At 39.4% G+C, this 24,733-nt stretch overlaps 1 protein-coding gene across 1 annotated transcript; it reads left to right on the top strand.

Moving 5' to 3' along the window:
* The first annotated feature begins 53 nt into the window (after positions 1-53).
* foxn4.S (forkhead box N4 S homeolog) lies at positions 54-12,393 on the top strand. The gene is given in 10 exon segments (NM_001095652.1): positions 54-188; positions 1,243-1,331; positions 8,284-8,441; positions 8,529-8,635; positions 8,787-8,894; positions 9,672-9,799; positions 9,966-10,062; positions 10,172-10,379; positions 10,616-10,993; positions 11,733-12,393. Coding segments are annotated over 9 exon segments (1,521 nt in total). The 5' UTR covers positions 54-188; positions 1,243-1,245; the 3' UTR covers positions 11,984-12,393.
* The last annotated feature ends 12,340 nt before the right edge of the window (positions 12,394-24,733 follow it).

Below are 24,733 nucleotides of genomic sequence, written 5' to 3'. Positions count from 1 at the left end.
CAGCGAGGCAGAGTGTGCGCATGCGCGGCGCTGGACAGCTCCTGAGAGGGAAATTTAAAAACGGTTTGGGGACAGAGAAATCCCATTACAAAGGAGAGAACACAGTGCCCTGGAAGCACAGAGCTGCTCAATCACTGCAGCTTCCCTGCTCACTAATCATACCAGAGACCTACGCCTGGGACATTTAGGTATTGCATTTACTCCTTATCTTGCTAATATATATATATATAATGTTTTTCCATAAAGTGGAGTGTGCTTATACCTATGCACATGTTATTCTTTATAACCCCACTTGTTTGTGGGCATCATCACTGGCAATAAGGGGGTGAATTCCCTCCTTCTAAACATCCCTTCATATGTGCAGATTGTCAGTGCCTTAATAATCACTTGAGATTCTTATCAATATTTTAACCTCAATGTACCTGTTTGTCTTCACTAACATTTGCTAAGCACCTTTATATAATAGTATATGCTTGCGTTGTTCATATTTGAAGTCCTGCACATCTATAGAGATATTCAAACAGGGAGTGGGGACAACAGTTATTAAACGCTCATAGAAAGCTTTCAAGTTAAATGATGCTGATTTGTTTTTTAACTTGGGCTTGTACATTTCTGTAAATAAATATATTCAGTGCTACGCAATATGTTGGCACTATATAAATACATGTTAATAATGATATTTGTATTCATTATTATTAAATATTTTTATTTCTTAAAAATAGCTTCAAGAAGGGGTTGGTTGTTTGAGGAGATACAGGGTTATTGAAAATAACTCGTATTCCAGGGACTGGTCCGATTGCCTTTTGGAGTCAGGGAGGAATTTTCTTCACCGCTTTTTCATCAAGAGACCAGAAGGGGATTTAGGCAGGTTTTAGATAGACCTAAAAAGGCTGAACTTGATGGACATGTGTTTTCTTCAACCTTACTTACTACTGTATGTAGACATACTGGTGCTAATAAATGCAAACGGCTTAAATAATAATATGTATATTTCCCCCATGCACTATGCATTACATATCTGTAACTCTGTGTGACATGCTAGGGACGTTACACTCACCCTAATTCATGCCATTGACATTTCTAGTACATAAAATCACACCCCTCCCTCCCATTTATATACCATGTCCATTATACTTTCCTTTAAGACAAATCTGGCAAATGCCAATTAGGGGCCACTCTTTCAATTCTAAATCTTTGCATCACAGTATTGACTGATACCATATTTTCTCCTCTCCCCCAAAGGAGATGATAGACAGTGACATCTCTGCTATAATGTCTGGGATAATAAGGACATCAGAGCAGAATCATCATCCACAAAGCCAAGAATACAGGTATTGTTTTGTTTTCATTTTGGTACATGGGATTAAGCACTGGAAGTCAGAGGGGTCTTCTTTATGCTTGATACCATAGGACATTTTCTATAGTGGAGTTTACTGTTTGCAAAACTCAGATTTACCACTTGATTGTGGTGGTCTCTCTTCTATAAAGCTTTCACCCTATTAAGTGCATACCCACATGCAGCATAAACTGTATGTGCATACACATACAATTAGCAGGATAGGGTTTCCTATGCAGGGAAATTGTTTCTAGTTTTATGGATTTCACAGAGATTCACAGACCCTCTGTAAAGCAAAGTAATGTCATTGTTTCATTTTGCACATTGCGCTGCTTGTTGTGCTCTGTGGTACACCTAGTTGTGCTCCTAGAATGGATTGCCGGACTCTTTATGCAGCACTGCAAGTGCTAGATTCAGAAGAGACAGGAGGTGGGCAACACCTGGATGTCTCCTGGAATGACAGAAAACTGTGTAGTGCAAGGTGCTACTGAGCCCTGAACTTAATACCTGCTTAGGGTGCAAGATGTAGAGTGCAAGTTACACATTAAATGGCAGTTTCATTAACTGAGAAGGATCTAGGGGTTTTTGTGGATAATACATTGTCTAATTCCGGGCAGTTTCATTCTGTGGCTGCTAAAGCAAATAAAAAAAGGCAGAAACTCAAGGGATGAAAACATAATTTGGCCTCTTTATAGGTCCCTGGTAAGCCCTCACCTGAAGTATGCAGTGCAGTTTTGGACTCCAGTCCTTAAGAGGGATATAAATGAGCTGGAGAGAGTGCAGAGACGTGCAACTGAACTGGTTTGCAGGATGTAAGCCAAATTATGAGGGTAGACTGTCACGGTTGGGGTTGTTTTCTCTGGAAAAAAGGCGCTTGCGAGGGGACATGATTACACTTTACAAGTACATAGAGGACATTATTAGGGATGCACCGAATCCACTATTTTGGATTTGGCCGAACCCCCGAATCCTTTGCGAAAGATTCGGCCAAATACCAAACCAAATTTGAATCCTAATTTGCATATGCAAATTAGGGGTGGGAAGGGGAAAACATTTTTTACTTCCTTGTTTTCTGACAAAAAGTCGCGTGATTTCCCTCCCGCCCCTAATTTGCATATGCAAATTAGGATTCAGATTCGGTTCTGCTGGGCAGAAGGATTCGGCCGAATCCTGCTGAAAAAGGCTGAATCCCCAACTGAATCCTGGATTCGGTACATCCCTAGACATTATAGACAAATAGCAGGGGACCTTTTTACCCATAAAGAGGATCACCACACCAGAGGCCTCCCCTTTAGGCTAGAGGAAAAGATTCTTCATTTCAAGCAGCGTAGGTGGTTCTTTGCAGTGAGGTTATGATGGCTGATTATATAAGTGCCTTTACATAGAAACATAACATAGTAAGTTATGTTAAAAAAAGACATATGTCCATCAAGTTCAACTTTTTGACTCTTTTTTAACCTGCCTAACTGCTAGTTGAGCCAGAGGAAGGCCATCTAAAGCCAGTCCAATCTGCCTCAGAGGGGTAAAAAATCCTTCCTGACCCCAAGATGGCATTGGACTAGTCCCTGGATCAACTTGTACTATGAGCTTCCATAGCCATGTATTCCCTCACTTGCTAGGAAGCCATCCAACCCCCTTTTAAAGCTATCTAATGTATCAGCCTGTACAGCTGATTCAGGGAGAGAATTCCAGATCTTCACAGCTCTCACTGTAAAAAAAAACCCCTTCCAAATATTTATATAGAACCTCATTTTTCTAATCGGAATGGGTGACCTTGTGTAAACTGGAAAGACCTACTGGTAAATAAAGCATTAGAGAGATTATTATATGATCCCCTTATATATTTATACATAGTTATCATATCACCCCTTAAGCACCTCTTCTCCAGCGTGAAAAACCCCAATTTGGCCAGTCTTTCCTCATAGCTAAGATTTTCCATACCTTTTACCAGCTTAGTTGCCCTTTTCTGTACCGTCTCTAATACAATAATGTCCTGTTTGAGTGCTGGAGACCAAAACTGAACGGCATATTCTAGATGTGGCCTTACAAGTGCTCTATACAGTGGAAGAATGACCCCCTCCTCCCGTGAATCAAGGCCCCTTTTGCCCTTGATGCTGCTGACTGGCATTGCTTGCTACAGCCAAGTTAATTATCTATAAGGACTCCAAGGTCCAAGGTTTAAGAGGAACTTGGATGATTTCTTGGACAAGCATAATATCCAAGTCTATTGTGATACTAAAATCTTTAGTTAGTATATGAGTATATATAAGTTATGTGAGTGTATGGAGGGGTCAGTGTGTGTATGTATGGATGCTGGGTTTCCTTTGGAGGAGTTGAACTTGAGGGACTTTGGTCTTTTTTCAACCCAATCTAACCATCACCTGCCAGTGGGAAGGGCATATCTGCGCCCTTTATCAGGTTTAGGCGGCAATTCTGAACCCCTTAGTGCTTGATTACTTGTACCCTTATAACTGGTAAATGATTCCACACTTGATTACCTTGGCTACCTTGGCAGAAGCATTTTTCTATAGCGAGGGATAATACCTACACCCCTAGTGATCATAATGATTGTACTTTTACAGCTGACATTATACCTACGTGACAGCTGTGTATTTAATGAATAATAAAATCACTATAAATTGGTTTGATTCCCCTTTAATAAAACATGTGCAATACGAAAAAAACTAAAAGGTATACGTAAACATTCTGAATGCTTATACAGAGGCTATATGATTAGCAATGACAGCTGCCTCATTATATGTAATTTACAATCAAAATCTTATGAAATACTGAGATCTATGCACATATTTATACTGAGATATTTATTTTTTTAGAGAAGTGAGCAACTCCTTTTTTAACTTGAAAATATAAAAGTGTAACTGCTTATTTTGTCTGTATTTCATAGTCTACCTCTATGCATATATTTCTGTTCTTTTGTTTTTTTATTTTTTTTTATACAAACTCTGTTTTGTTGTCATAAGTGACACTTGTTACTTGTGTGTAGATTGAAATGTGCTCATTCCTAAAACTGTCTTGGAAGAGAAAAGCTTTAGTGCCCCCTGCTGTATAGGTGAACTAATGCATGCCAATTGTAAAGGGGTGTACTTGTGATTGATGGTAGATGGTGGCCTCCGGTAGTGATAAAACATGTATCTACATTACACGGATAACAAAGTAATATTTACTCTGCCTGTAACAAACCCAAAAAATAGTTGCCAGTCAATACATACATTTACCCACATAAATGACTACAGGTTTGGAGAATAATGAAGTAATGTGCAGCTATGATATATCTGATATTATAGGAAATGATTTACTTAAGCTAATATTTTATTTTATAAGGCAGTCTTCTAGAGTTTGCTGAATTGTATCTTCCATTAGAGATTTAACAAATGAAGTCACAGATGTGACATCACCCATTTTTTGAAAGGGAGAATATGCAGACATCCCCATTAATAATCAAAATCTTATGAGGCCGTGACCAAAATGGCTGTAACTGACTTATCAAACAATACTTCAGATTCATGTAATGAGTTGCAGCAGGCCGTGGCAGCCTATTAATATGTGAATTTCATTCCATTCAGCCTGACAGAGAAAACAATAGATCTGTCATACTGTACGAGTTCTGTTTACACTTCCTTTATCAGCGTGGCATATGACTGGGTCCTAGAGTTCTAGAAATCACTGCGGGGGGTGCAGATGTGCCCAGTAGCATGTGAATATTTCCCAATTAGTCAGAAAAGAACATTTCATTTTAGTCTGCAATCAAAGGCAATATAAGTTATAAATAATAAGGATTTATGTATAAAACTTAATCATTTATATATAATTAGAAGAGCAGAATAGATTGGAAACATGTTTATGTTATAACTCAACTACAAATTCTTGCTTCCTTCCGCTGCATAGCTGGTGCAGTATGCTTATAGTTCTAGGTATGTGACAGCTGGTTTGTCAATGTTTTTAGGTTCCAGTTGACCTTTTCTAATAACATTAGTGCTTCAAGACAAATTGCATGTTTGGTGTAAACAAGTTAAATTTATTTTTTTAAGGTTATTGTTCAGATCTGGATCTGTACTAAGGGCGTCAGGCTCCCTGCTTCTGACCTCTTGCACCCCTCCCATTTTTACTTTCTTTGTAGCACATACCCCATCATAGATAAGGACACTAGTTATATATATATTTATATATATATATATATATATATATATTTATATATTTATATTTTAAATTTTTTTTAATTTGTCCCACCCTACCCCATGGGTTATAGTGGTTAACGTTTCTCTGGGTACAACTGATCACAGCCTCCTTGGCTAAGAGGTCAGAAGTCTCTACAGACTCTTACCTTATTTATTCATCTGTTTCCCACCAGGCACAGGATACCTGTTACCTGGACCTCCTACTATTTAACTTGATCCAAACCACAACACAATGTAGGTCATATGGTCCCTAATAAGACCTCCTGTATTTCCTCACTATCAGGCAAGTTATAGAGGCTAACATGATTACAAGGGGCTTACCTCAGTGAGGTTTTCACCTCATTAGGTCCAGTTCTTACCAAAACACGGACTTAAAAAGGGGAGCTAAAGAGCAATTCATAATTAAGTCCCCTATTTAACTGATAATGCCTTTATTGGACTGAACTGCCTGGGGCTCTTTACCTTATTTACACATACAGCTGTTAATTTAGATGGTGAGTATTTTATATAATGTATTTTTGTAGTACAGGTATGGGATCAGTTATCCATAAACCCGTTATGCAGAATGCTCCGTATTACAGAAAAACCATCTCTCATAGACTCCCATTTTATCCAAATTTTTAAAAATTATTTAATTTTTCTCTGTAATAATAAAACAATGCCTTGTACTTGATCCAAACTAACAAACAGCTGGGTGTGGCTTCTTACTACTTCAATGTCTTGAGTTATACTTCATTATATTTTATTTGTATGCTTCTGGATGTCTTTGGCATGGAATATACTGTTTAAAAACAGGAAGTGCAACACTGCCATGCAGTAATGGAGTTGAGCATATCATATAAGGCGGGGGAAGTGCACATGGGAGACTACGGTGCCCATTGTAGTCCTATAGCTAGTTCCAGAGAAAGAGTTGTACAGGTATGGGACGTATTAACCAGAATGCTCGGGACCTAGGTTATTCCGGATAACGGATCTTTCCGTAATTTGGGTCTTCATACCTTAGGTCTACTAGAAAATCATGTAAACATTAAACCCAACAGACTGGTTTTGCTTCCAATAAGGATTAATTATATTTTAGTTGGGATCAAGTACAAGGTACAGTTTTATTATCACAGAGAAAAGGGAAATCATTTTTAAGATTTGGATTATTTGGATGGAGTCTATAGGAGACAGCCATCCCGTAATTTGAAGCTTTCTGGATAACAGGTTTCCAGGTAACAGATCCCATACTGTATATGATCAAGGTTCTACATGCATACAAGCTTTGTATGTAACAAGAATGGATTGTGGCCCATATAAATAAGATTTTATTTAACCTAAAAGATTCATTCTAAAGGGTGTGGGGTTGGGTTTAAATACAGTCATTTGAGATTATCATTCTTTCAGTTTGCTTTTCCTGAAGAGGGCACAGCTGGTAATGGGTCTGATCCTGAAACAGCACAACTGAACACTAGCAGACTGTTACACAAGTGTTAACACAAGGGTTTGAGGTTTGGAAGTTGCTCAATGAGTTTGCCCTGTGACAGGAGGTGTGCGCAGAGGCTTTGACTCTTAGCACTCCCCATTCGACCTTTCCATTTGTGAAACAAAAAGCCCCCAAACTCTTCATTTCAGACCAGTAGGCATCAGGCGGGTGGCAGATGGCACTCTTTTTGTGCTCCTCTTGTCTGCTGTCATTCAGCTAGATTAATGAAGGGTCTGCAAAGGGAAGAAGGGGGGAAAGAGGTCTTGTGGGGGTAGAGAAATAGAAACAATTAATCCTCCCCCAAAAACAATGGAGACACGTGTCAGTTGGCTTTAGCCGTTTTCTAAGTACAATAGGGCAGTGGTCTCTGAATAACACAACCAACTGTTGCAAATGAGCCTGGTCTGCCCAGCTTTTAAATCATTTTGTTTGATTGTGTTTGTTTATGATTTGGCCAATGGCAGAGCTGGAAGAAGGGTCAGCTGAGTATCCCCCCTCCCTTAACCCTACATTATCCAAATGGGGCATTGTGAGAAGTCACTGGTAAAGCTACTAATTACTGGGTGACAATAGCAGAATCAGAGCACCAAATGTATTGTAGAATTTAAAAATAACATTTGCACTGAAATGGTTAAATACGTTCATTGCTTACTAAATAGAAATGCACCCCAGCTTGGATACAGTCTTATAAAGAAGTGTGTCCTATACAGGTATGGCCTGATAAATATTAGAATTTATAGAAATACATTTGTAGTGACAGGTGCACAGAGCTGACTATTGCCATGGATTATAATATAACACTGGAACAGTGAAAACAGTGAAATAGTTATATCCATGTTAAACCATGTTCTTCTGATTTCTTTGTAAATAGTTTCTTTGTAAATAGTTTTGTTTTGGATAAAGATTGAATGCAGAATATATAACAAGCTTACTTTTGCCCTTTAGCCACGTTACAATTTTTGTGCACAGATGTCTATTATCTCAGCTATTTGGCAATACAATTGTCACATTCATAAAAGTAAAAAAATATAGAGGGGTTTTCAAAACCTCATGGGGAATGGTATTATTCTACCATTATGTGCCTTATCAATTGTTCTTTCTTATGATTGTTTTTTCTTATGGTTTTGTTATGGTTTTTAGCATTGCATGTCCCTATATCCTAAGAAAACCTGTATGTGTTCCTTGCTGTTTAGATTCCCCCTTGATATTTTGTTGATTTTAGTTCAAAAACCTGAATAATAGTGTAATAATGCATAATACTGACCTTTTCTTGGCACTGACCACAGGCATATGAACCCCTCTCAAATGGGAGCCGAGGAGCTTCCTAATGACCTGCAGTCTCTGTCATGGCTGACTTCTGTGGATGTCCCCAGGTTGCAGCAGATGACCAATACAAGGATGGACTACAGCCACACTTCCCAGAATCCTTTGATGCAGCAGTCAGGTAGGTTGAGTCTTTTACATTTCACATAGTATTTTTATGGTTTATCTATCTATGTGCCATTTTTCATGTATATTTTTCTTTCCACAGGACATTTATCAAATAATGTACACTCTCCTGGATCTATGATCCACGTTCCGACAAGCATGCAACAGGGGATTCTGGGTCTGAATACGTTAACATCACATGGGTCCAATGTAAGTAATCCCATATTAATCTTACAGCTGCTGTATGTTATAGTAGACAAAGAAGTTTTATTTCCACAGTGAGGAAGTTATTGTGTTAGGAATGTTGCCACTGTATAAATACAATGATGAAATAACATCCGTTTCTCTTTCTTTTCATTAGATGAGCCAATACAGTATGGCAGGGCACGTGTCTCCTAGTTTGCAGGCTCAGCAGCCTGTGTACCAAACTCATTCACAGCAAATCTATGGACTGTCCCAGGGGTCACAGGTAATACACTTTTCCAGTTTATAAAGCAAATGTGTTTTAGAAAGTTAAAAGGAATCTGTCATGATTTTTATGATGTGGTTTTTGTTTCTAAATTACACTGTTTACACTGCAAATAATTCACTTTACTATATAAAATGTAATTCCTGAACCAGCAAGTGTATTTTTTTTAGTTGTAATATTTGCGTGTAGGCAGCCATCTCAGGTAATTTTGCCTGGTCATGTGCTTTCAGAAAGAGCCAGCACTATAGGATGGAACTGCTTTCTGGCAGGCTTTTGTTTCTTCTACTCAATGTAACTGAATGAGTCTCAGTGTGACCTGGAACATTACTATTGAGTGCTGTTCTTAGATCTACCAGGCAGCTGTTATCTTGTGTTAGTGAGCTGCTATCTGGTTACCTTCCCATTGTTCTGTTGTTAGGCTGATGGGAGGGGAAGGGAGGGGGTGATATCACTTCAAAACTTGCAGTACAGCAGTAAAGAGTGACTGAAGTTCATCAGAGCACATGACTTGGGGCAGCTGGGAAACTGACAATATGTCTAGCCCCATGTCAGAGCAGCACAATTAACTGATGCATTTTGAAAAAACATTTTTTTCCCATGACGGTATTCCTTTAAGCTAGATGGAGTAGCTGGGGGGGTAGTTACCAGTCAGTAGGATGAGTATATGCTAATAGAATAAAAATGTAAACTGAAAGAAATGTAGGATAAAGATGGAGTTTAATCTTATCTTTTTGTCAGGTAATTAAATCTGTTTTTCAATATTTCTCTTTTCTCCAGTGTTCCTCTGCCAATTTGTACAACAGCTCATACAGGGCACAAGCCCAGTTCACACAGCCACATCTTGCAGCTCATCCTACACAGGAACTGCAGCCCAAGAGCTACCCCAAACCCATCTATTCATACAGGTACATTCAATTATTTGATGATTATACTTTATGATTTAAATGATCATATTACCAGTGAAACAGGCAGATCTATATGGGTACCAATACAGGATGCACAGCTGTCTTTTCCAGTGTACTCTACACCATTACAGGGTCTAAAGATTTACACTTTATTTATTTGTAATAGTTGCCTTATTGCAATGGCCTTGAAGAACAGCAAAACTGGAAGCCTGCCAGTGAGTGAAATCTACAGTTTTATGAAGGATCATTTTCCATATTTTAAGGTACGGCATAAGCACTGTATTGGTGATATCTAGAATTGTGTTTTCCTAGCAATTTAGATATGATGCATGTTCTGATGTTCACAGTTCTTTTTCCGTTTTCACTTTACAGACAGCTCCAGATGGCTGGAAGAACTCAGTTCGACACAACCTTTCCCTAAACAAGTGCTTTGAGAAGGTAGAAAACAAATTAAGTGGATCTTCACGCAAAGGCTGCTTGTGGGCCCTGAACCCAGCTAAGATTGATAAAATGGAAGAGGAGATGCAGAAATGGAAAAGGAAGGATCTTCCAGCAATACGAAGGAGCATGGCTAACCCAGGTAATAACAAAATGTATTATTATGTGGGTACCAATAAAACCTAATACGTGGATAAACTGAAATACTTTAAAATGGGTGGGCCTTCAATGCTGTAAAAAGCTTTATCATTAACTTCTGTCGTTGTTGTATGCAAGACGAAATATTCAGGTGTAAAATGCCACTGCTTTTGACAAACTTGACTTGAACTGAAGTTTAAGCTTTCAGTGTTCTTATTTACATCATGTATCTCTTTGCAGATGAGCTGGACAAACTTATCATGGACAGACCAGAGAATTGTAAAGCTCCAAGTAAATTGGTGGAATCAGAAGTTCAAGCTATGACGACCATAGGAAACCTCCCAGGCAGGATTCCTCAGCACCAGCCACACCGTGTCATGACTTTGTCGTTACAATCCATTCCTTTGCACCATCAGATCCAGACCCAGGCCAGGATAGCTTCAGGTTCTCCAGCCCCAGCACAGAGTCCTCCAATTCACTCTGTTCCAGACATGACCCACAGTCCCCTTCAACAGCACATCATGAGCAGGGCAGCTTCTGACTTTCTCAGCCTCACCTCAGATATGAACACAGAGGTTGATGCCCTTGATCCAAGCATCATGGACTTTGCGCTACAAGGTGAGTAGGCAATAAGGATAAGTAAATGCAAAATAGATTTTTTCAGTTATTGAGTTATTCTAAGAATTTTTGCAATGTACACTGATTATATTTTTTATTCCAAGATATTAAAGGATACATGAACTGTTAATATAAATTCATTGTGTTACAACATCACCACCTGCAAGTCAGTTTCTGACCATTCTGACCACCAAGTAGCCAAGGAAGTTGTCAGGAAAAAGAAAGAGGCTGCTCTGATGTTCTTCTGGTTTTTTTTTTAAAAAGATTTGAGGAAGGCTTCTAATTTTTTCCTAAGCAGAAGAACATCAGAGCAGCCTCTTTCTCCTGACAACTTCCTTGACTACTGGGTGGTCAGAATGGTCAGAAACTGACCAGCAGGTGGTGCTGTTGTAACAAAATTAATTTATATTAATAGTAAATATATCCTTTAATATCTTGGAATTAAAAAAATATAAATAATCAATGAACATTGCAAAAAATCTTAGAATAGCACTCTCATCAATTTTACATTCACTTATTTTAAAGGTTTACTTATCCTTTAACTTACGGGGGTATAAAAAGGGCCATTCATGGTGAATCCAATGTTTGACGATAACATTGACATAGTGATAAGTTCTCAAATAAATTAAATAAATATCCACTGTATCTTATTTCATTATGGGGCTGCCTCTGTATATTATTCTCAATGCATTCCAATATTGGCTTTTAACTCCAGTCTCTCTTATGCTTTATGTTAAAGGAAACATATGGGAGGCCATGAAGGATGAGAGCTTCAGTCTGGACACATTAGGTGCCTTCAGCAGTTCCCCTCTACAACTCTCAGACTGTGATTTGGGAACCATAGGTCTGACCCCTGTGTCTAGCAGCGGGGATCATTCTTTCTCAGACTTTCAGGTTACCAGCCTGTACACTACATATCCAACTCTGGAAAATGTGGCACCTTCCCAGTGTGTGCCTGGCTCAGGAACCAAGCCTATTGCTTTGCTTTAATAGCGGGACATCATTCAATTCAAACCCACTGTGATGACTTCTCTATGTATATTGGCACTGTACTGAAAGAGGTGAACACGAGCAACTGACAGGGTTTAGGATGCCTTATTGATACTGGGAAACAAACTTGCACAATTTACTCTGCCGCCAACTATCTGCAAAACAAGAAGCCTGTTTAACAACACAAAGCATTATTTTTACTGTACGATTATTATTGCCATTGCTGCCTCTAGACCCAGTTTTTCGGTTGGAAAAAAAAGTTAAATATTGCAGTGAAATCAGTGTTGCATATTCAGGGTAAAATCAATATTCCATGGATGAAGACTTTGCATCAAAAAACATTTTCTACTGAAGAAGACAATTATTGCACTGTAAAGACACAACTTCTGTTGTCAACAAAAAAAAAAAAAGACACTTATTTTGCTTGCATAGGGAGGTACTATTCAATACCCTTGACTGCACGGTTTTTCTGTAGCCTGCCCACAAATCTAAGTTACAGATACTGTATATACAAATATTGGATTGCTTGTTCTGCTGTAGTTCTATTAGTATCTACAACAGTAAATAAGTATTCACCCCAAATCTTACAAACACTCATGCATTCCCAATATGGGAACCGTTGCTGTATCTGAAGGGCTTATTTACATTACTGCACTGCTGTGTGTAGGCGCCTGTGATTATATTTTCTCTATCTTACACATGGTCTAATCAATCAATTAACACTGCACCTCCCAAGAAAATGCATCCACAAATGTTGGCTTTAGAATGTTCCAGATCTAATCTGCATAAAGCACCCCAAAATACGTATATCGTGTGTTAGCAGTGCCTCCTGTCCTTAACACACTGAACAACACTAAAGAGGCACAAGCTGCCCAATAGCTTTGGAACCCTAGCAAGCAGAGAAGACACTGCAATGAAATCGAGGTAGTGCTATATAAAAGGTATAGGGTAATTTTGAGTGCTTTATTCTCACCTGTTTCTCAAATTGAGAGCTTTATTTTCCTTTGGAATTTCCACCTTTTGAAACCGGCAACAAGTATTCCAACTAGCAAATGCAATTCGCTACAATTTCACATAAAATTTGTATTGTATACAGCAACTCATTCAAAACCTGGGAGCCTTTCATTACTTTTTTGACCTAATTTTAATTTCAAGATGAAAAAAAATCACTGTACAAATGGTAGAATGACTTTTTATCCAAATTTTTCCATGTTTCTAGAATAGTTTATGCGCATGGTTCATCTTTTTATACATTTTAATATTGTACTAGGCAGTATTATATGTACATTTATTTATATTTATTATTGTGAACAAACCTCTGTAAATTAAGCAGTTAATTATTTGGTTTAATGTTGACGCTCATTTTGTATCTGTAGTAAAGATATCTTTATGCAGTCTGATGTGGATCTTATTTTAAACATTTATTCCTAATGACACATATACTCCAGTCAGAGTTATATACATCCCACACTGCCCTCTTAATTCTTTGAAGTTTTGTTTATCATTGGCTGAGCTTTCAAAGTAGCAACTTCCTTTTAATATATAACATGCCTTATGGAAACAGTAGTATTTCAGCAATGACATAACGTTTATTGGATTAACAGAAAATATGCATCATAACAAAATTAGACAGGTGCATAAATTTGGGCACCCCAACAGAGATATCACATCAATACTTAGTTGAGCCTCCTTTTGCAAATGTAACAGTCTCTAGATGCCTCCTATAGCCTTTGATTACTGTCTGGATGACAGTATTTTTGATCATTCGTCCATACAAAATCTCTATAATAGCTAAATTTTTTTTTTTGTCTTATCAGTCCAAAATGACTGTGGCTTAGAGTCCTGCAGCGGGTCGGGTCAAGAGTGATTTTTACTCCTTTTTTCTGATCACGTCTATTTCCAATGATGTCACTTCCGGTTTACAATGATAGCACTGACTGTTTTACTCCTTTTTTTCTGATCACACCTACTTCCGATGATGTCACTTCCGGTTTACAATGACAGCAATTCCTGATTCTTGATGGTCAGCGGGTCTGGGTTGCGGATAAGATACTTGCGGGTCGGGTAGCGGGTCCATGCGGGTAAGAATGCGGGTCCGGGTTGCGGATTGCGGGTACAGGTCGGGTACGGGTTCCAAAAGATGGACCCGTGCAGGACTCTACTGTGGCTTGTCTAAATGAGCTTTTGCATACAACAAGCCACTCTGTGGCGTGAGTGCAGAAAGGGATGCTTTCTCATTACTAGGGATGCACCGAATCCAAGATTCATCTTTTTCAGCAGGATTCAGATTCGGCCGAATCCTTCTGCCTGGCCGAACCGAATCCTATTTTGCATATGCAAATTAGGGGCGGGGAGGGAAATCGCATGACTTTTTGTCACAAAACAAGGAAGTAAAAAATGTTTTCCCCTTCCCACCCCTAATTTACATATGCAAATTAGGATTCGGTTCGGTATTTGGCCGAATCTTTAGAGAAGGATTCGGGGGTTCGGCCGAATCTAAAATAGTGGATTCGGTGCATCCCTACTCATTACCCTGCCATACAGATGTTCGTTGTAGAACGATGTACAGATACACCATCTGCAGCAAGTTGCTCTTGCAGGTCTTTGGAGGTGATCTTTGGGTTGTCTGTACCCATTCTCACAATCCTCTGCATATGCTAGACCTGGGTTTAACAGCAACTGTGCCTGTGGCCTCACATTTCCTGATTCCTTACAATTGAAACTGACAGTTTAAACCTCTGAGATAGCTTTTTGTAGCCTTCCCCTAAACCATGTTTTTAGATCTTTCGAGAGTTGCTTTGAGGATCCCATGCTGTCACTCTTCAGAGGAAAGACAAACAGAAGCACAACTTGCAATCGGTCACCTTAAATACCTTTTCTCATGATTGGACACACCTGCCTATGAAGTTCAAGGCTTAATGAGCTAATCAAACCAATTTGGTGTTGTCGGTAATCAGTATTGAGCAGTTACATGCATTCAAAGTAGCAAAATTACAAGGGTACCCAAAGTTTTGCACAGCCAGTTTTTCACATTTGATTTAGTTTCACACAACTGAATACTGCTTCACTAAAAATCTTTGTGCAGAAAACACCCCAGTACTCAGATGTTCCTAGGAAATGAAATAGTTCACTTTTGCAGACAAATAATATATCTTTCAAAGAAGTCCAGACACAAGTTTTTTGTGAAGTAAATCACTTTTACCAGTGCAGGCAAAACAAACGTGCAACGTTTCGGGCTCCCACCCCTTTCTCAAGCAATGTTAACACCTATAACATTACGCAATTCTAAAGGCAATAGACACACCCATCTTATGCATATGTAATTATACATCTAATTTCTATGTAATAAAGGTTATATGGTTCAGAGCATACAGATTTACTCTCTCATACCCTGCCTATACCAATCAGTTATCAAATGAATCTGACAGAATGATTCAGAGAATTATTTTGGGCAATACAAACACATGATATGGGGAACACTGCAAGGAATAAATACAAAGCTGTTGGCTGTGCCTAGAATGTGGATAGTCGGCTGCTGGACAGCATGGCATGAAAGAAAAAACATAAAATTAGTAGTATAAACATACTTATATCATGCAAAGAAACAGAAAAGAAATTAATGTAAATTACAAAAGTACTCAGAAGAGGACACTGACTAATTCTGTATACATTTTTGAGAGTTTTAGGTTCTTTAAAACACAGAGAAATTCAAAGGTACATACTGTAACTATAAAAAACAGAAAGACAAACTTGAGCTTATTTCTAAGGTTATACCAAAATACTCACTCAGCAGCAGCAGCAGGGTGTCTTTCTAGTGAAACATAGAGGTACAGGATCTGTTATCCAGAAACCTGTTATCCAGAAAGCTCAGAATTACAGGACGGCCATCTCCCATACACTTGTAATGAAATAATTCAACATATAAAACAGATTTCCTTTTGCTCAGTAATAATGAAGCAGAACTCTGTACATCTTTCCAACTTTGTTATAATGAATCCATATTGGAGGCAAAGCAATCCTATTGGGTTTAATTCATATTTAAATTATTTTTAAGTAGCTTTCAGGTATGGAGATACAAATTATGGAAAGATCCTTTATCCGGAAATCCCCAGGTCCCGAGCATTCTGGATAACAGGTCCCATACCTGTATGACAAGGACCTTTATTTATATAAAAATACACTCTTTCTGGCAGCATAGAGGAAACAATGGCGAGAGCAGTGACTTTTCTTTGGACAGAGATGGTAGAATATCTATTGGAGGAGTATAACATGAGTTGCTGTAGGTACAGCACATTGTGCAACAGATGGACTTAACTCATTCAAGGCATTATCCCTAGTTATGGCATTTGGGATAAAACAGGAGGTATTGAACAAGTTCCTCTCTTTCTATCAAAATTGAACCTCATACTATAATAACCATTTTTTTTGTGTATGACACGGAAATGCTTCCTGGCATGTTAAGTTACATTTACCACAAGAACTCAGAACCCAAACCTTTTTTCACCAAGAATAACATACCCATCCATCTTCCCGTTCCATCTTCTATATTCCCAAACACTTTAAGTCCAATTCCATGTGTCGGCCAGCTCAGACACGACTGGAAAACACACTGACAGAGTTAAGCTGGCCATAGAGATTTTTAAAAAATCCGATCATCATCGTGAGACCACGATTATCTCGGAACGATCGTACGATCATACGAATTGTCCATCAACTATAAAGACCAATTTGCCAGGAAAACAAAGGTTAGCTGCCTGCTTGGCCCTGCAAACATAGATAGATTGCACTGGGACCGACAAAGATTTTTTAACCTGGCCGATGTTCAATCGTTCGAATCTGCGAAGGATTGGTCGGACTTCGCTAAAATCGGTTGTTCGGCAAGAGAAATCTTTGCGTCTATGGGGAGCTTGAGGGAGGCGAGGATCTTGGAAGCGTTGCTGTCACGGAAGGACAAGAAAGACCAGGGAGAAGTGGGGAAGGGAGCGTGCGTTCCACAGAAGAAAGCAGGAAGACTGCGTTCCACCGGCAGCTTGAAAATAACTTATCAACAGGAAGAATGTGAAATCGGAGCGCCCTCTTCTGTCACGATTCAGATTAGGGCTCAATGGAAAATAAACCAAAGAAAGAAAAGTAGCAGAGGGAGAAAGACGGATCACACAATAATAATTAGGTGTAGCATTGTATCACAGGTTTGATCACGCATCCAAATCATGCAGTTGAACTGCGTCCAGCTTTAGCAATGACCATTGTGAAGTGCTATGTGCTCCAGAATGCTTGTTTCCCTTCTCTGTTGGTTTCTGTTACTCTCTGCTCAATTTGGTTAACCCCCTCCTCCCCTGCTCATTTCTCTGCCTCTGTTTGTTCCCCCTCCTTCCACTGCTCATTTTCTGACAGTCTCTGCTCTATTTATTTAACCCCCTCTCCTCCCCTGCTCCTTTTACTCCCTATCTGCTTATTTCCTCCCTCCCACCACTGCTCGTTTTTTGTCACTCTCTGCTGTGTTCATTTTACTCCCTCTCCCCTACTGCTCCTTCAAATCAAATGAGCTTTATTGACAGGACCAAATACATTAAGCATTGCCAAAGCAGGTAGAGGGGTGAAATGGGTGGGGTTAGGCGGGGCACTTTATGGGAATAGGGGAAAGTGTGGTTTGGCTCAGTCTATGACAGTCTCTTACATATTGTGCCGCTATTGTTACTGTCAGTGCCTCTTCTCCCAATAGGAAGTGGAGTTTCCTCTCTTCTTTTATGGATGTGAAGTCTGGGATGTGACTGGAGAATCTCAGTGCTGAGTACTTGGGGCACTGTAGCAAGAAGTGGGCCTCATCTTTCACTGCCTCCTGGTCAAATTGCTGGCACAGTCTGTTCTCTCTGGGTCTGTAGGTCTGTCTGTGCTGTCCCAGTTCAATCTCCAAGTTGTGGGCACTCAGCAGGGCCGGGCCTAGGGGTAGGCAGAGTAGGCACTTGCCTGGGGTGCAAGGCTGGGGGGGCGCCAGGCACGTACCTGCTCCGTCGCCTACCCCAAGTCTGGTCCCCTCTCTCCCTTGCGGAATATCCGTCTTTTTGAGTCCTGTGCATGCACGGCCGCTAGCACCAACTCACACAGACGTACCGCGCCAGCGTCAATATGTGCGCGAGTGAACTCCAATGCACACTCTTTCTTTTGACCATCTCCACAACAATGCGAGCCTACATATTCTTTATGTGGCTTTGCTCCTCCAGGATGGGGTGAAAACCCTGCAGAGCAGCAACAAAACACAACATTACAGGATTCAGAAACAGACAATACAAACCCATTAGCTACCATGATCATCAATGGGGAACAGGTGCAGATGGACGATCAGAAGAGAAAATGTTAGCACAACAAGCAGCGCAGGAAGGGCAACAGGGAAGAGAAAACAACATCAAGAAAATGGAACTGCCAGCAGAGGAAAAATAATGTGATGCAGCAAATTACTGACAGAGACCAGGTCTGGAATGGAATTTAAAATATACCCTGGCAGTTCAAGCACAGACAAGAACAAACTGTCCCCAACAGGCCCAATAAAATAGCAACTGTTTCAGGCATCGTATCATCTGCAGTTCCTCTGGCATGTCAAAAGCCGACTTACTTGAGAAATAAGATCCATCACACTGTTATTCAAACAAGCCTTGTCTTTTCAGAGCCATATCCTTCTACCGAAACCTGTAGAGAAATAGCAAAATCTTTCTGTGAAAAACAGGACTCCCCAAACCACATATTGTTCCCTCTTACTTTCCAATGATGCAGCAAGCTAACTACATATAGTAACAGTAATGGGCATTTATAAAATGTGCAGTCATTAGGGATAAACGGATAAATGCACTGAGCAATGTATGGCAAAAGGAGAGGCCTTTCCTTTGGGGAGTGCAATTAAGTAGTTAGTTTTTATAAAGAGGGATTTAGGAGAGCTCTCACCTGTTTCAAGGAAGGAAGTCCTGTGTCCCCTTTAAACTGTGTCAGGTACCAACCTTGTGCCAGAGCTAGTCTCAGGTCAAAGTATCCTTGTAATGGGCCCCCCTAGGGGCTTTGCCCAAACCTCTTGACTTTGCAAGGACACACAACTGAAATATCCAGTGGTAGAAGGTGGTTATACAGAGGGATAGACTTCAAGTTTGCTTCTGTGTCCTGCCTCCTAATCCCATAATTCCTGAGTCCCCAGGGGATAAAATAAATAAAACCTGTACAACAGTGAAAAATGTGCACCTTTCCTTTACACCTTACCCTGCTAGCTGATTTGTCCTAAATGCGAGCATCTACTGCCAAGCAGGTTTTAGACATTTTGTACTCTCTCACATTAAGGGCTTTTCCTGGGGTGGGTCCTGTAGGTTACCCAGGAAAAAATATATTGTTTTTTTTTCAGGACAACCTGAGCTTTCAAAATATGCTAGAATTTTCATGTAATTCCACGTCTGTAAAATGATATAGGCTTCTAAGTGTCTAATAAAATGAAAAATCATGTTTCACATAGTACAATCACATATATCAGAAACATGATTTATTGTATGTAAGAGAACACAGCAGATTTGGGAAGTTCTATGTCTTATGAACGCACCAATACCAAATTTTATATATGTACATATACTGTATATATATATATATATATATATATATATATATATATATATATATATATATATATATATATATATAACAAACAAGGGAAAGTTGTGCTCACCACTATTTTTTAAAACCATTCGGCGGGGGTGCAATGAGGGTGTGACCACAAAATACATATAGTCAACTACAAGAGGTCCTCTGCACTCAACCCATTATCAATATATTTAAGACAGAGACATTTTGTGCATACTGCTACTGAAAAATGCCTTACCCTTTAAACAACACAGGGATTGTTTATCCATATATTGCAATATATTTAAGCTGGCCAACTACGTCAAAGTCATCCCATATCTGGCCAGTCCTACGCTTAATTTTCATCTGATTCATTAAGAATTCAATTGCTTAATTATACATTTTACAAAGGGACTAAGTTTTACCTGCAACGTACTAGCTGCTTTCAACGTAAAACTCCCAAACTTGGCTGCCCTTTTATTAGACACCAGTGGGATCACCTGACTATAGCTGGGAAGGGTGGGAGCTACAACATGGAGCTGATATATATATATATGTTTGTGCCCTGGGTACCCCTGGAATTATAGCAGGGTGACTGTTACCCCAATGTTTCTATATATCTGTAACCTTGTTATGAGCTAAGGGGGCCCAGCCTGAAGGTCAGTTAGGGGGAGATTTGGGGTGAGTGTTTATTTGTGCCCTGGGTACCCCTGGAACTATAGCAGGGTGACACCCCAATGTTTCTATATATCTGTAACCTTGTTATGAGCTAGTGGTGAGCACAACTTTCCCTTGTTTGTTATAGTTATACAGGAGCAGTGACCAGCTCCATGTTGTAGCTCCCACCCTTCCCAGCTATAGTCAGGTGATCCCACTGGTGTCTAATAAAACGGCAGCCAAGTTTGGGATTTTTACTTTGAAAGCAGCTAGTAAGTTGCAGGTAAAACTTAGTCCCTTTGTAAAATGTATAATTAATCAATTGAATTCTTAATGAATCAGATGAAAATTAAGCGTAGGACTGGCCAGATATGGGATGACTTTGACGTAGTTGGCCAGCTTAAATATATTGCAATATATGGACAAACAATCCCTGTGTTGTTTAAAGGGTAAGGCATTTTTTAGTAGCAGTATGCACAAAATGTCTCTGTCTTAAATATATTGATAATGGGTTGAGTGCAGAGGACCTCTTGTAGTTGACTATATATATATATATATATATATATATATTCTGAAGGTGCACTCCGTTTCCTATGTATACACCTGGGTGCCAGCCAGGAAGGATAAACATCTGTATGAAGAATATCGACACTCACGGGATTTGTTTTAAATGCAGATAATAAGTATTTATTTTACTCAACGTTTCGATCCCTCACAGGGATCTTCGTCAGGAGATAACAAACAACCAGAGGCCACTCACCACCCCAGAATTTAAACCCACATATGTTTAATTGCGCCAAAACCGGTTGCTAAGCAACCACCATTCAAATGTGATTGTTCATGTAGAACAACATTTAATTGTGCAAGGGATAGGGGAAGACGCAGGATATGAAGGGAGCATAGTGGTAGTGAGGTTATAACAGAAATAAGGATCAGAGGAAAGTAAGGAGTGTGAAAGGTTGCCACCGTGCCAGATCATAGCTCTCAAACATTGTCTCGGGAAAACCGAGCATTTCCGGGGCAACCGGCATTAACATAACTGGACTGAACAGCTGCTTCATATGTCAAATGCTGTGTCAGTAGGGCCGCATCGTGTGCTGGAAGCTTCCAGTCGCCATACTACTTTCCCACTTTGGGTGGCCATCAGACTGCACTTAGGGCCGTATCGGACCTTGCGGCTTGGTTACTGTGCATGTAACCTTAATAGTGTCCCAATTAGAGGCCAAATTATACTGTCAGGGTCATGTCAGGGATGGGTACTTAGATCTAAACCCACATATCACTGCCCCTATATATCTCTGTTACCAATAGTGTGCCTGATAGCGTCTGGCATGAACAGGGCATAGAAGGCGATGGAAGAATAGAGGAGATTAAGAACAAAGGAGCTTTAAGAGAAGGAGAGGATTAGAAATATCTGTTAAAGGGCTACAAAATATACCAAGACATGGGTCACATAATAGCCATCTAAGCTTATATAGCAATATATATATCACTAAACATTTATGGTAAAGGACAGCACTACATTAAAGTCCAGGGAAGGCAGATATAGCAAAATTGTTCAGATAAAGCAGTAGATCCATTCAAATGAAACAGCCCAGTGGTAGAGTCTCATTTAACCCTCGAAGGGTCACAGTGTCCAATCGGTGGATCCATTTGGATTCCCGTCTATGCAGGGCTAAATCTCTGTTGCCTCCGTGTGGCAATGGTGGTTGAAATTCTATCGCCATACACCGAAAGGTTGGTAGTCCATGTCCCAATTGTAAGAAGTGTCTAGCCACTGGTTGCTTAGCCGAGTTTTCTTTAATAGCGTTGCTAATGGCTGATCTATGGTTCGCAATCCTATCATGTAGCGGGGTCGTGGCTCACATAGACGCATACCCACCAACACTCTGCCTCTGATTGGACAGGTAACGCACTACTGCGACCCTGATTGGACATCGGGTTTTGCTTGAGGGTGTAGCTATAATCTGGCATGGTGGCAACCTTTCACGCTCCTTACTTTCCTCTGATCCTTATTTCTGTTCTAACCTCACTACCACTATGCTCTCTTCATATCCTGCGTCCTCCCCTATCCCTTGCAAATTAAATGTTGTTCTATATCAACAACCACATTTGAATGGTGGTTGCTTAGCAACAGGTGTTGACGCAATTAAACGGCTGTGGGTTTAAATTTTGGGGTGGTGATTGGCCTCTGGTTGTTTGTTAACTCCTGACGAAGATCCCTGTGAGGGATCGAAATGTTGAGTGGAATAAATACTTATTATCTGCATTTAAAACAAATCCTATGAGTGTCGCTATATTTTCATACAGATATATATATATATATATATATATATATATATATATATATATATATATATATATATATGGAGATATAAATATGGAGATTTCTCAATTATATGGATCAAAATCTCCAAGCAGAACACTACCAAATTTCCAAAGCCCAGCACCACAAAACGGCATACTGCTGATTTCAAGGCCAAACATTCCACTAACAGTAGGTTTACCCTAGAAAACTACACATTATTAGAAAGAACAGATTCTGGCAAAAAAAAATGGGTAAATATAGCGATGTACTCCAAACTACTACTACTGCTAAGTTGCAATTCTTTCCTAAAGTTATCATTCTTTATAGAAATTGGTGAATTTTTTGAAAAATTACCTCAAAGTTTCCAATCTGCAGCATCATATATCCCACACATCATTAGGTACCAATGGAAAACACCCTAAATATGATTTCCAGGAGTCCACTGAACAGTTTGATGCCCGTTACCTAAGCATGTGGCATGTAGGGGCCCCAAAATGCAGATACCCCATTTGAGCTATCAGTTCTGTAATTCCAGATCAAAATCTACAAATTTACATAGTTTTGGGGGGAGGGCAAAGGTACGTTCACCTCAGAAAACCATATACTAAGTACACATTCCCCCGAATCCAAATTGGGTATGCATGTCTTCTACACCAGGCCGCAAACCTTTCCTAAATTTGTCAATTTTGGTGACATTTCTAAAAATCACCTCAATACTTCCATCCTGCAGCATCTCATTTCACACATACTGTGAAATCTCAATTTCCCACATTTTACATTTTTGTATTTGTGGTCCCTTCATTTTATAATGCATTTCAATGGATGCGTTTCCCTGATCTTAAGTAATGTTTTGCTGGATTTTACATCAAAAATTTGTCCTGGTGTACCCAAAAACTGCTTGATTTCCTCTATGAATGTTATTATTTGTGAAATAAAGAGGTTTAAAATACTAACAGAATATTTTGCTCTGCGTGTAAATGGTCAATTCCAATTAGTCTGCCCCTTATACAGGGTTGCTCACATGGGTCATATCTGTTGCTGTTGACTCTGAGTTGCTGAGGATCAATTGCAAACTCACTGAACAGAAATGTACCATGTGGGCCCCCTTCAAGTCTCTGATTAGCCAATCAGCACCCCCCCCTCCTATATTAGCATTTCCTTCCTTACCATGACATTTTTTTAATAAAAGAAAACGCATTATTTAATGAAACTTTTAATTTATATAAATATGTCATGTTTACAAATAAAAATAAGGTACACCAAAAAAGAAAAAAAATTGAACCTGGTAAACAAAGTGCGAAGGGTTCACTTAACTCCAATACTGGAATGCTTTTACATTTAACACAACTCCTATGAGAAAAGTGCAATATATGTCTAAGCAGTAGCCCTTCCACTGCTAGCATGCCCATTTTTGAGGTACAGTAGCGTACTAAATATTAATATGTTGCTGCAGAGTTTTCAGCCAATCCTTCTGCCATTATTTATACATTGAAATTAAAGTGCAATTTTTCTTGCTTTTATGGCAGCAAAATGATCTATAACATCATCAACGTCTATTTTCTTTGCAATGTCATGCTCAATTGAAAGGATGCTTAGGTTTGAAAGCCTCTCTTGTCCCATATATGAACGTAAATAATTTTTAATAAGTTTCAGCTTGCTAAAACTTCTTTCGCATGATGCTACAGATACAGGCAAAGTCAGGAATATACAAAGTGCGGTATCAATGTTTGGATAGCAGTTTGCAAATGCATAGTCCTGTATCATCTGGCACAGGTCTAGAGGTGTTGCAGAGTTTGCATCTGGCAATATGGCTTCCACTTGATGTTTAAAGCTCTCAATCTCTGAGCACAATTCAGGAGCATCCAAATCCTTGCTGTACTTTAAAGCAAGGTCAGTTGCAGCTTTCTGTAATTGTGGCAATTCAAATGTGACAAGGGCAGGGCAAGAAAGACACTCAAAATCCACTGAGGTGTCCATTAGTGCTTTTGATTTCCATGTCAAGTCAGATATCAAAACATCAAAAATTTGGTTAAGGCTGATTCTAAAGTTATCTCCAACAGAGAGGCTTGCTGCTTCATCAGCTGCTTCATATGATGCTCTGGCTTTCACTTTTCTTTTCCTCTTTTGGGGAAATGTTGCTGGAATATCAAGTTTTTCACAGACATCTCTGGCATAAAGGTATATTTCATCAGCAC

This window comes from Xenopus laevis, chromosome 1S (genome assembly GCF_017654675.1).
Source record: "Xenopus laevis strain J_2021 chromosome 1S, Xenopus_laevis_v10.1, whole genome shotgun sequence".
Lineage (NCBI taxonomy): Eukaryota > Metazoa > Chordata > Amphibia > Anura > Pipidae > Xenopus > Xenopus laevis.
Note: the sequence above shows the minus strand (reverse complement) of the source record. Positions and strands in the feature narration are given on the sequence as shown.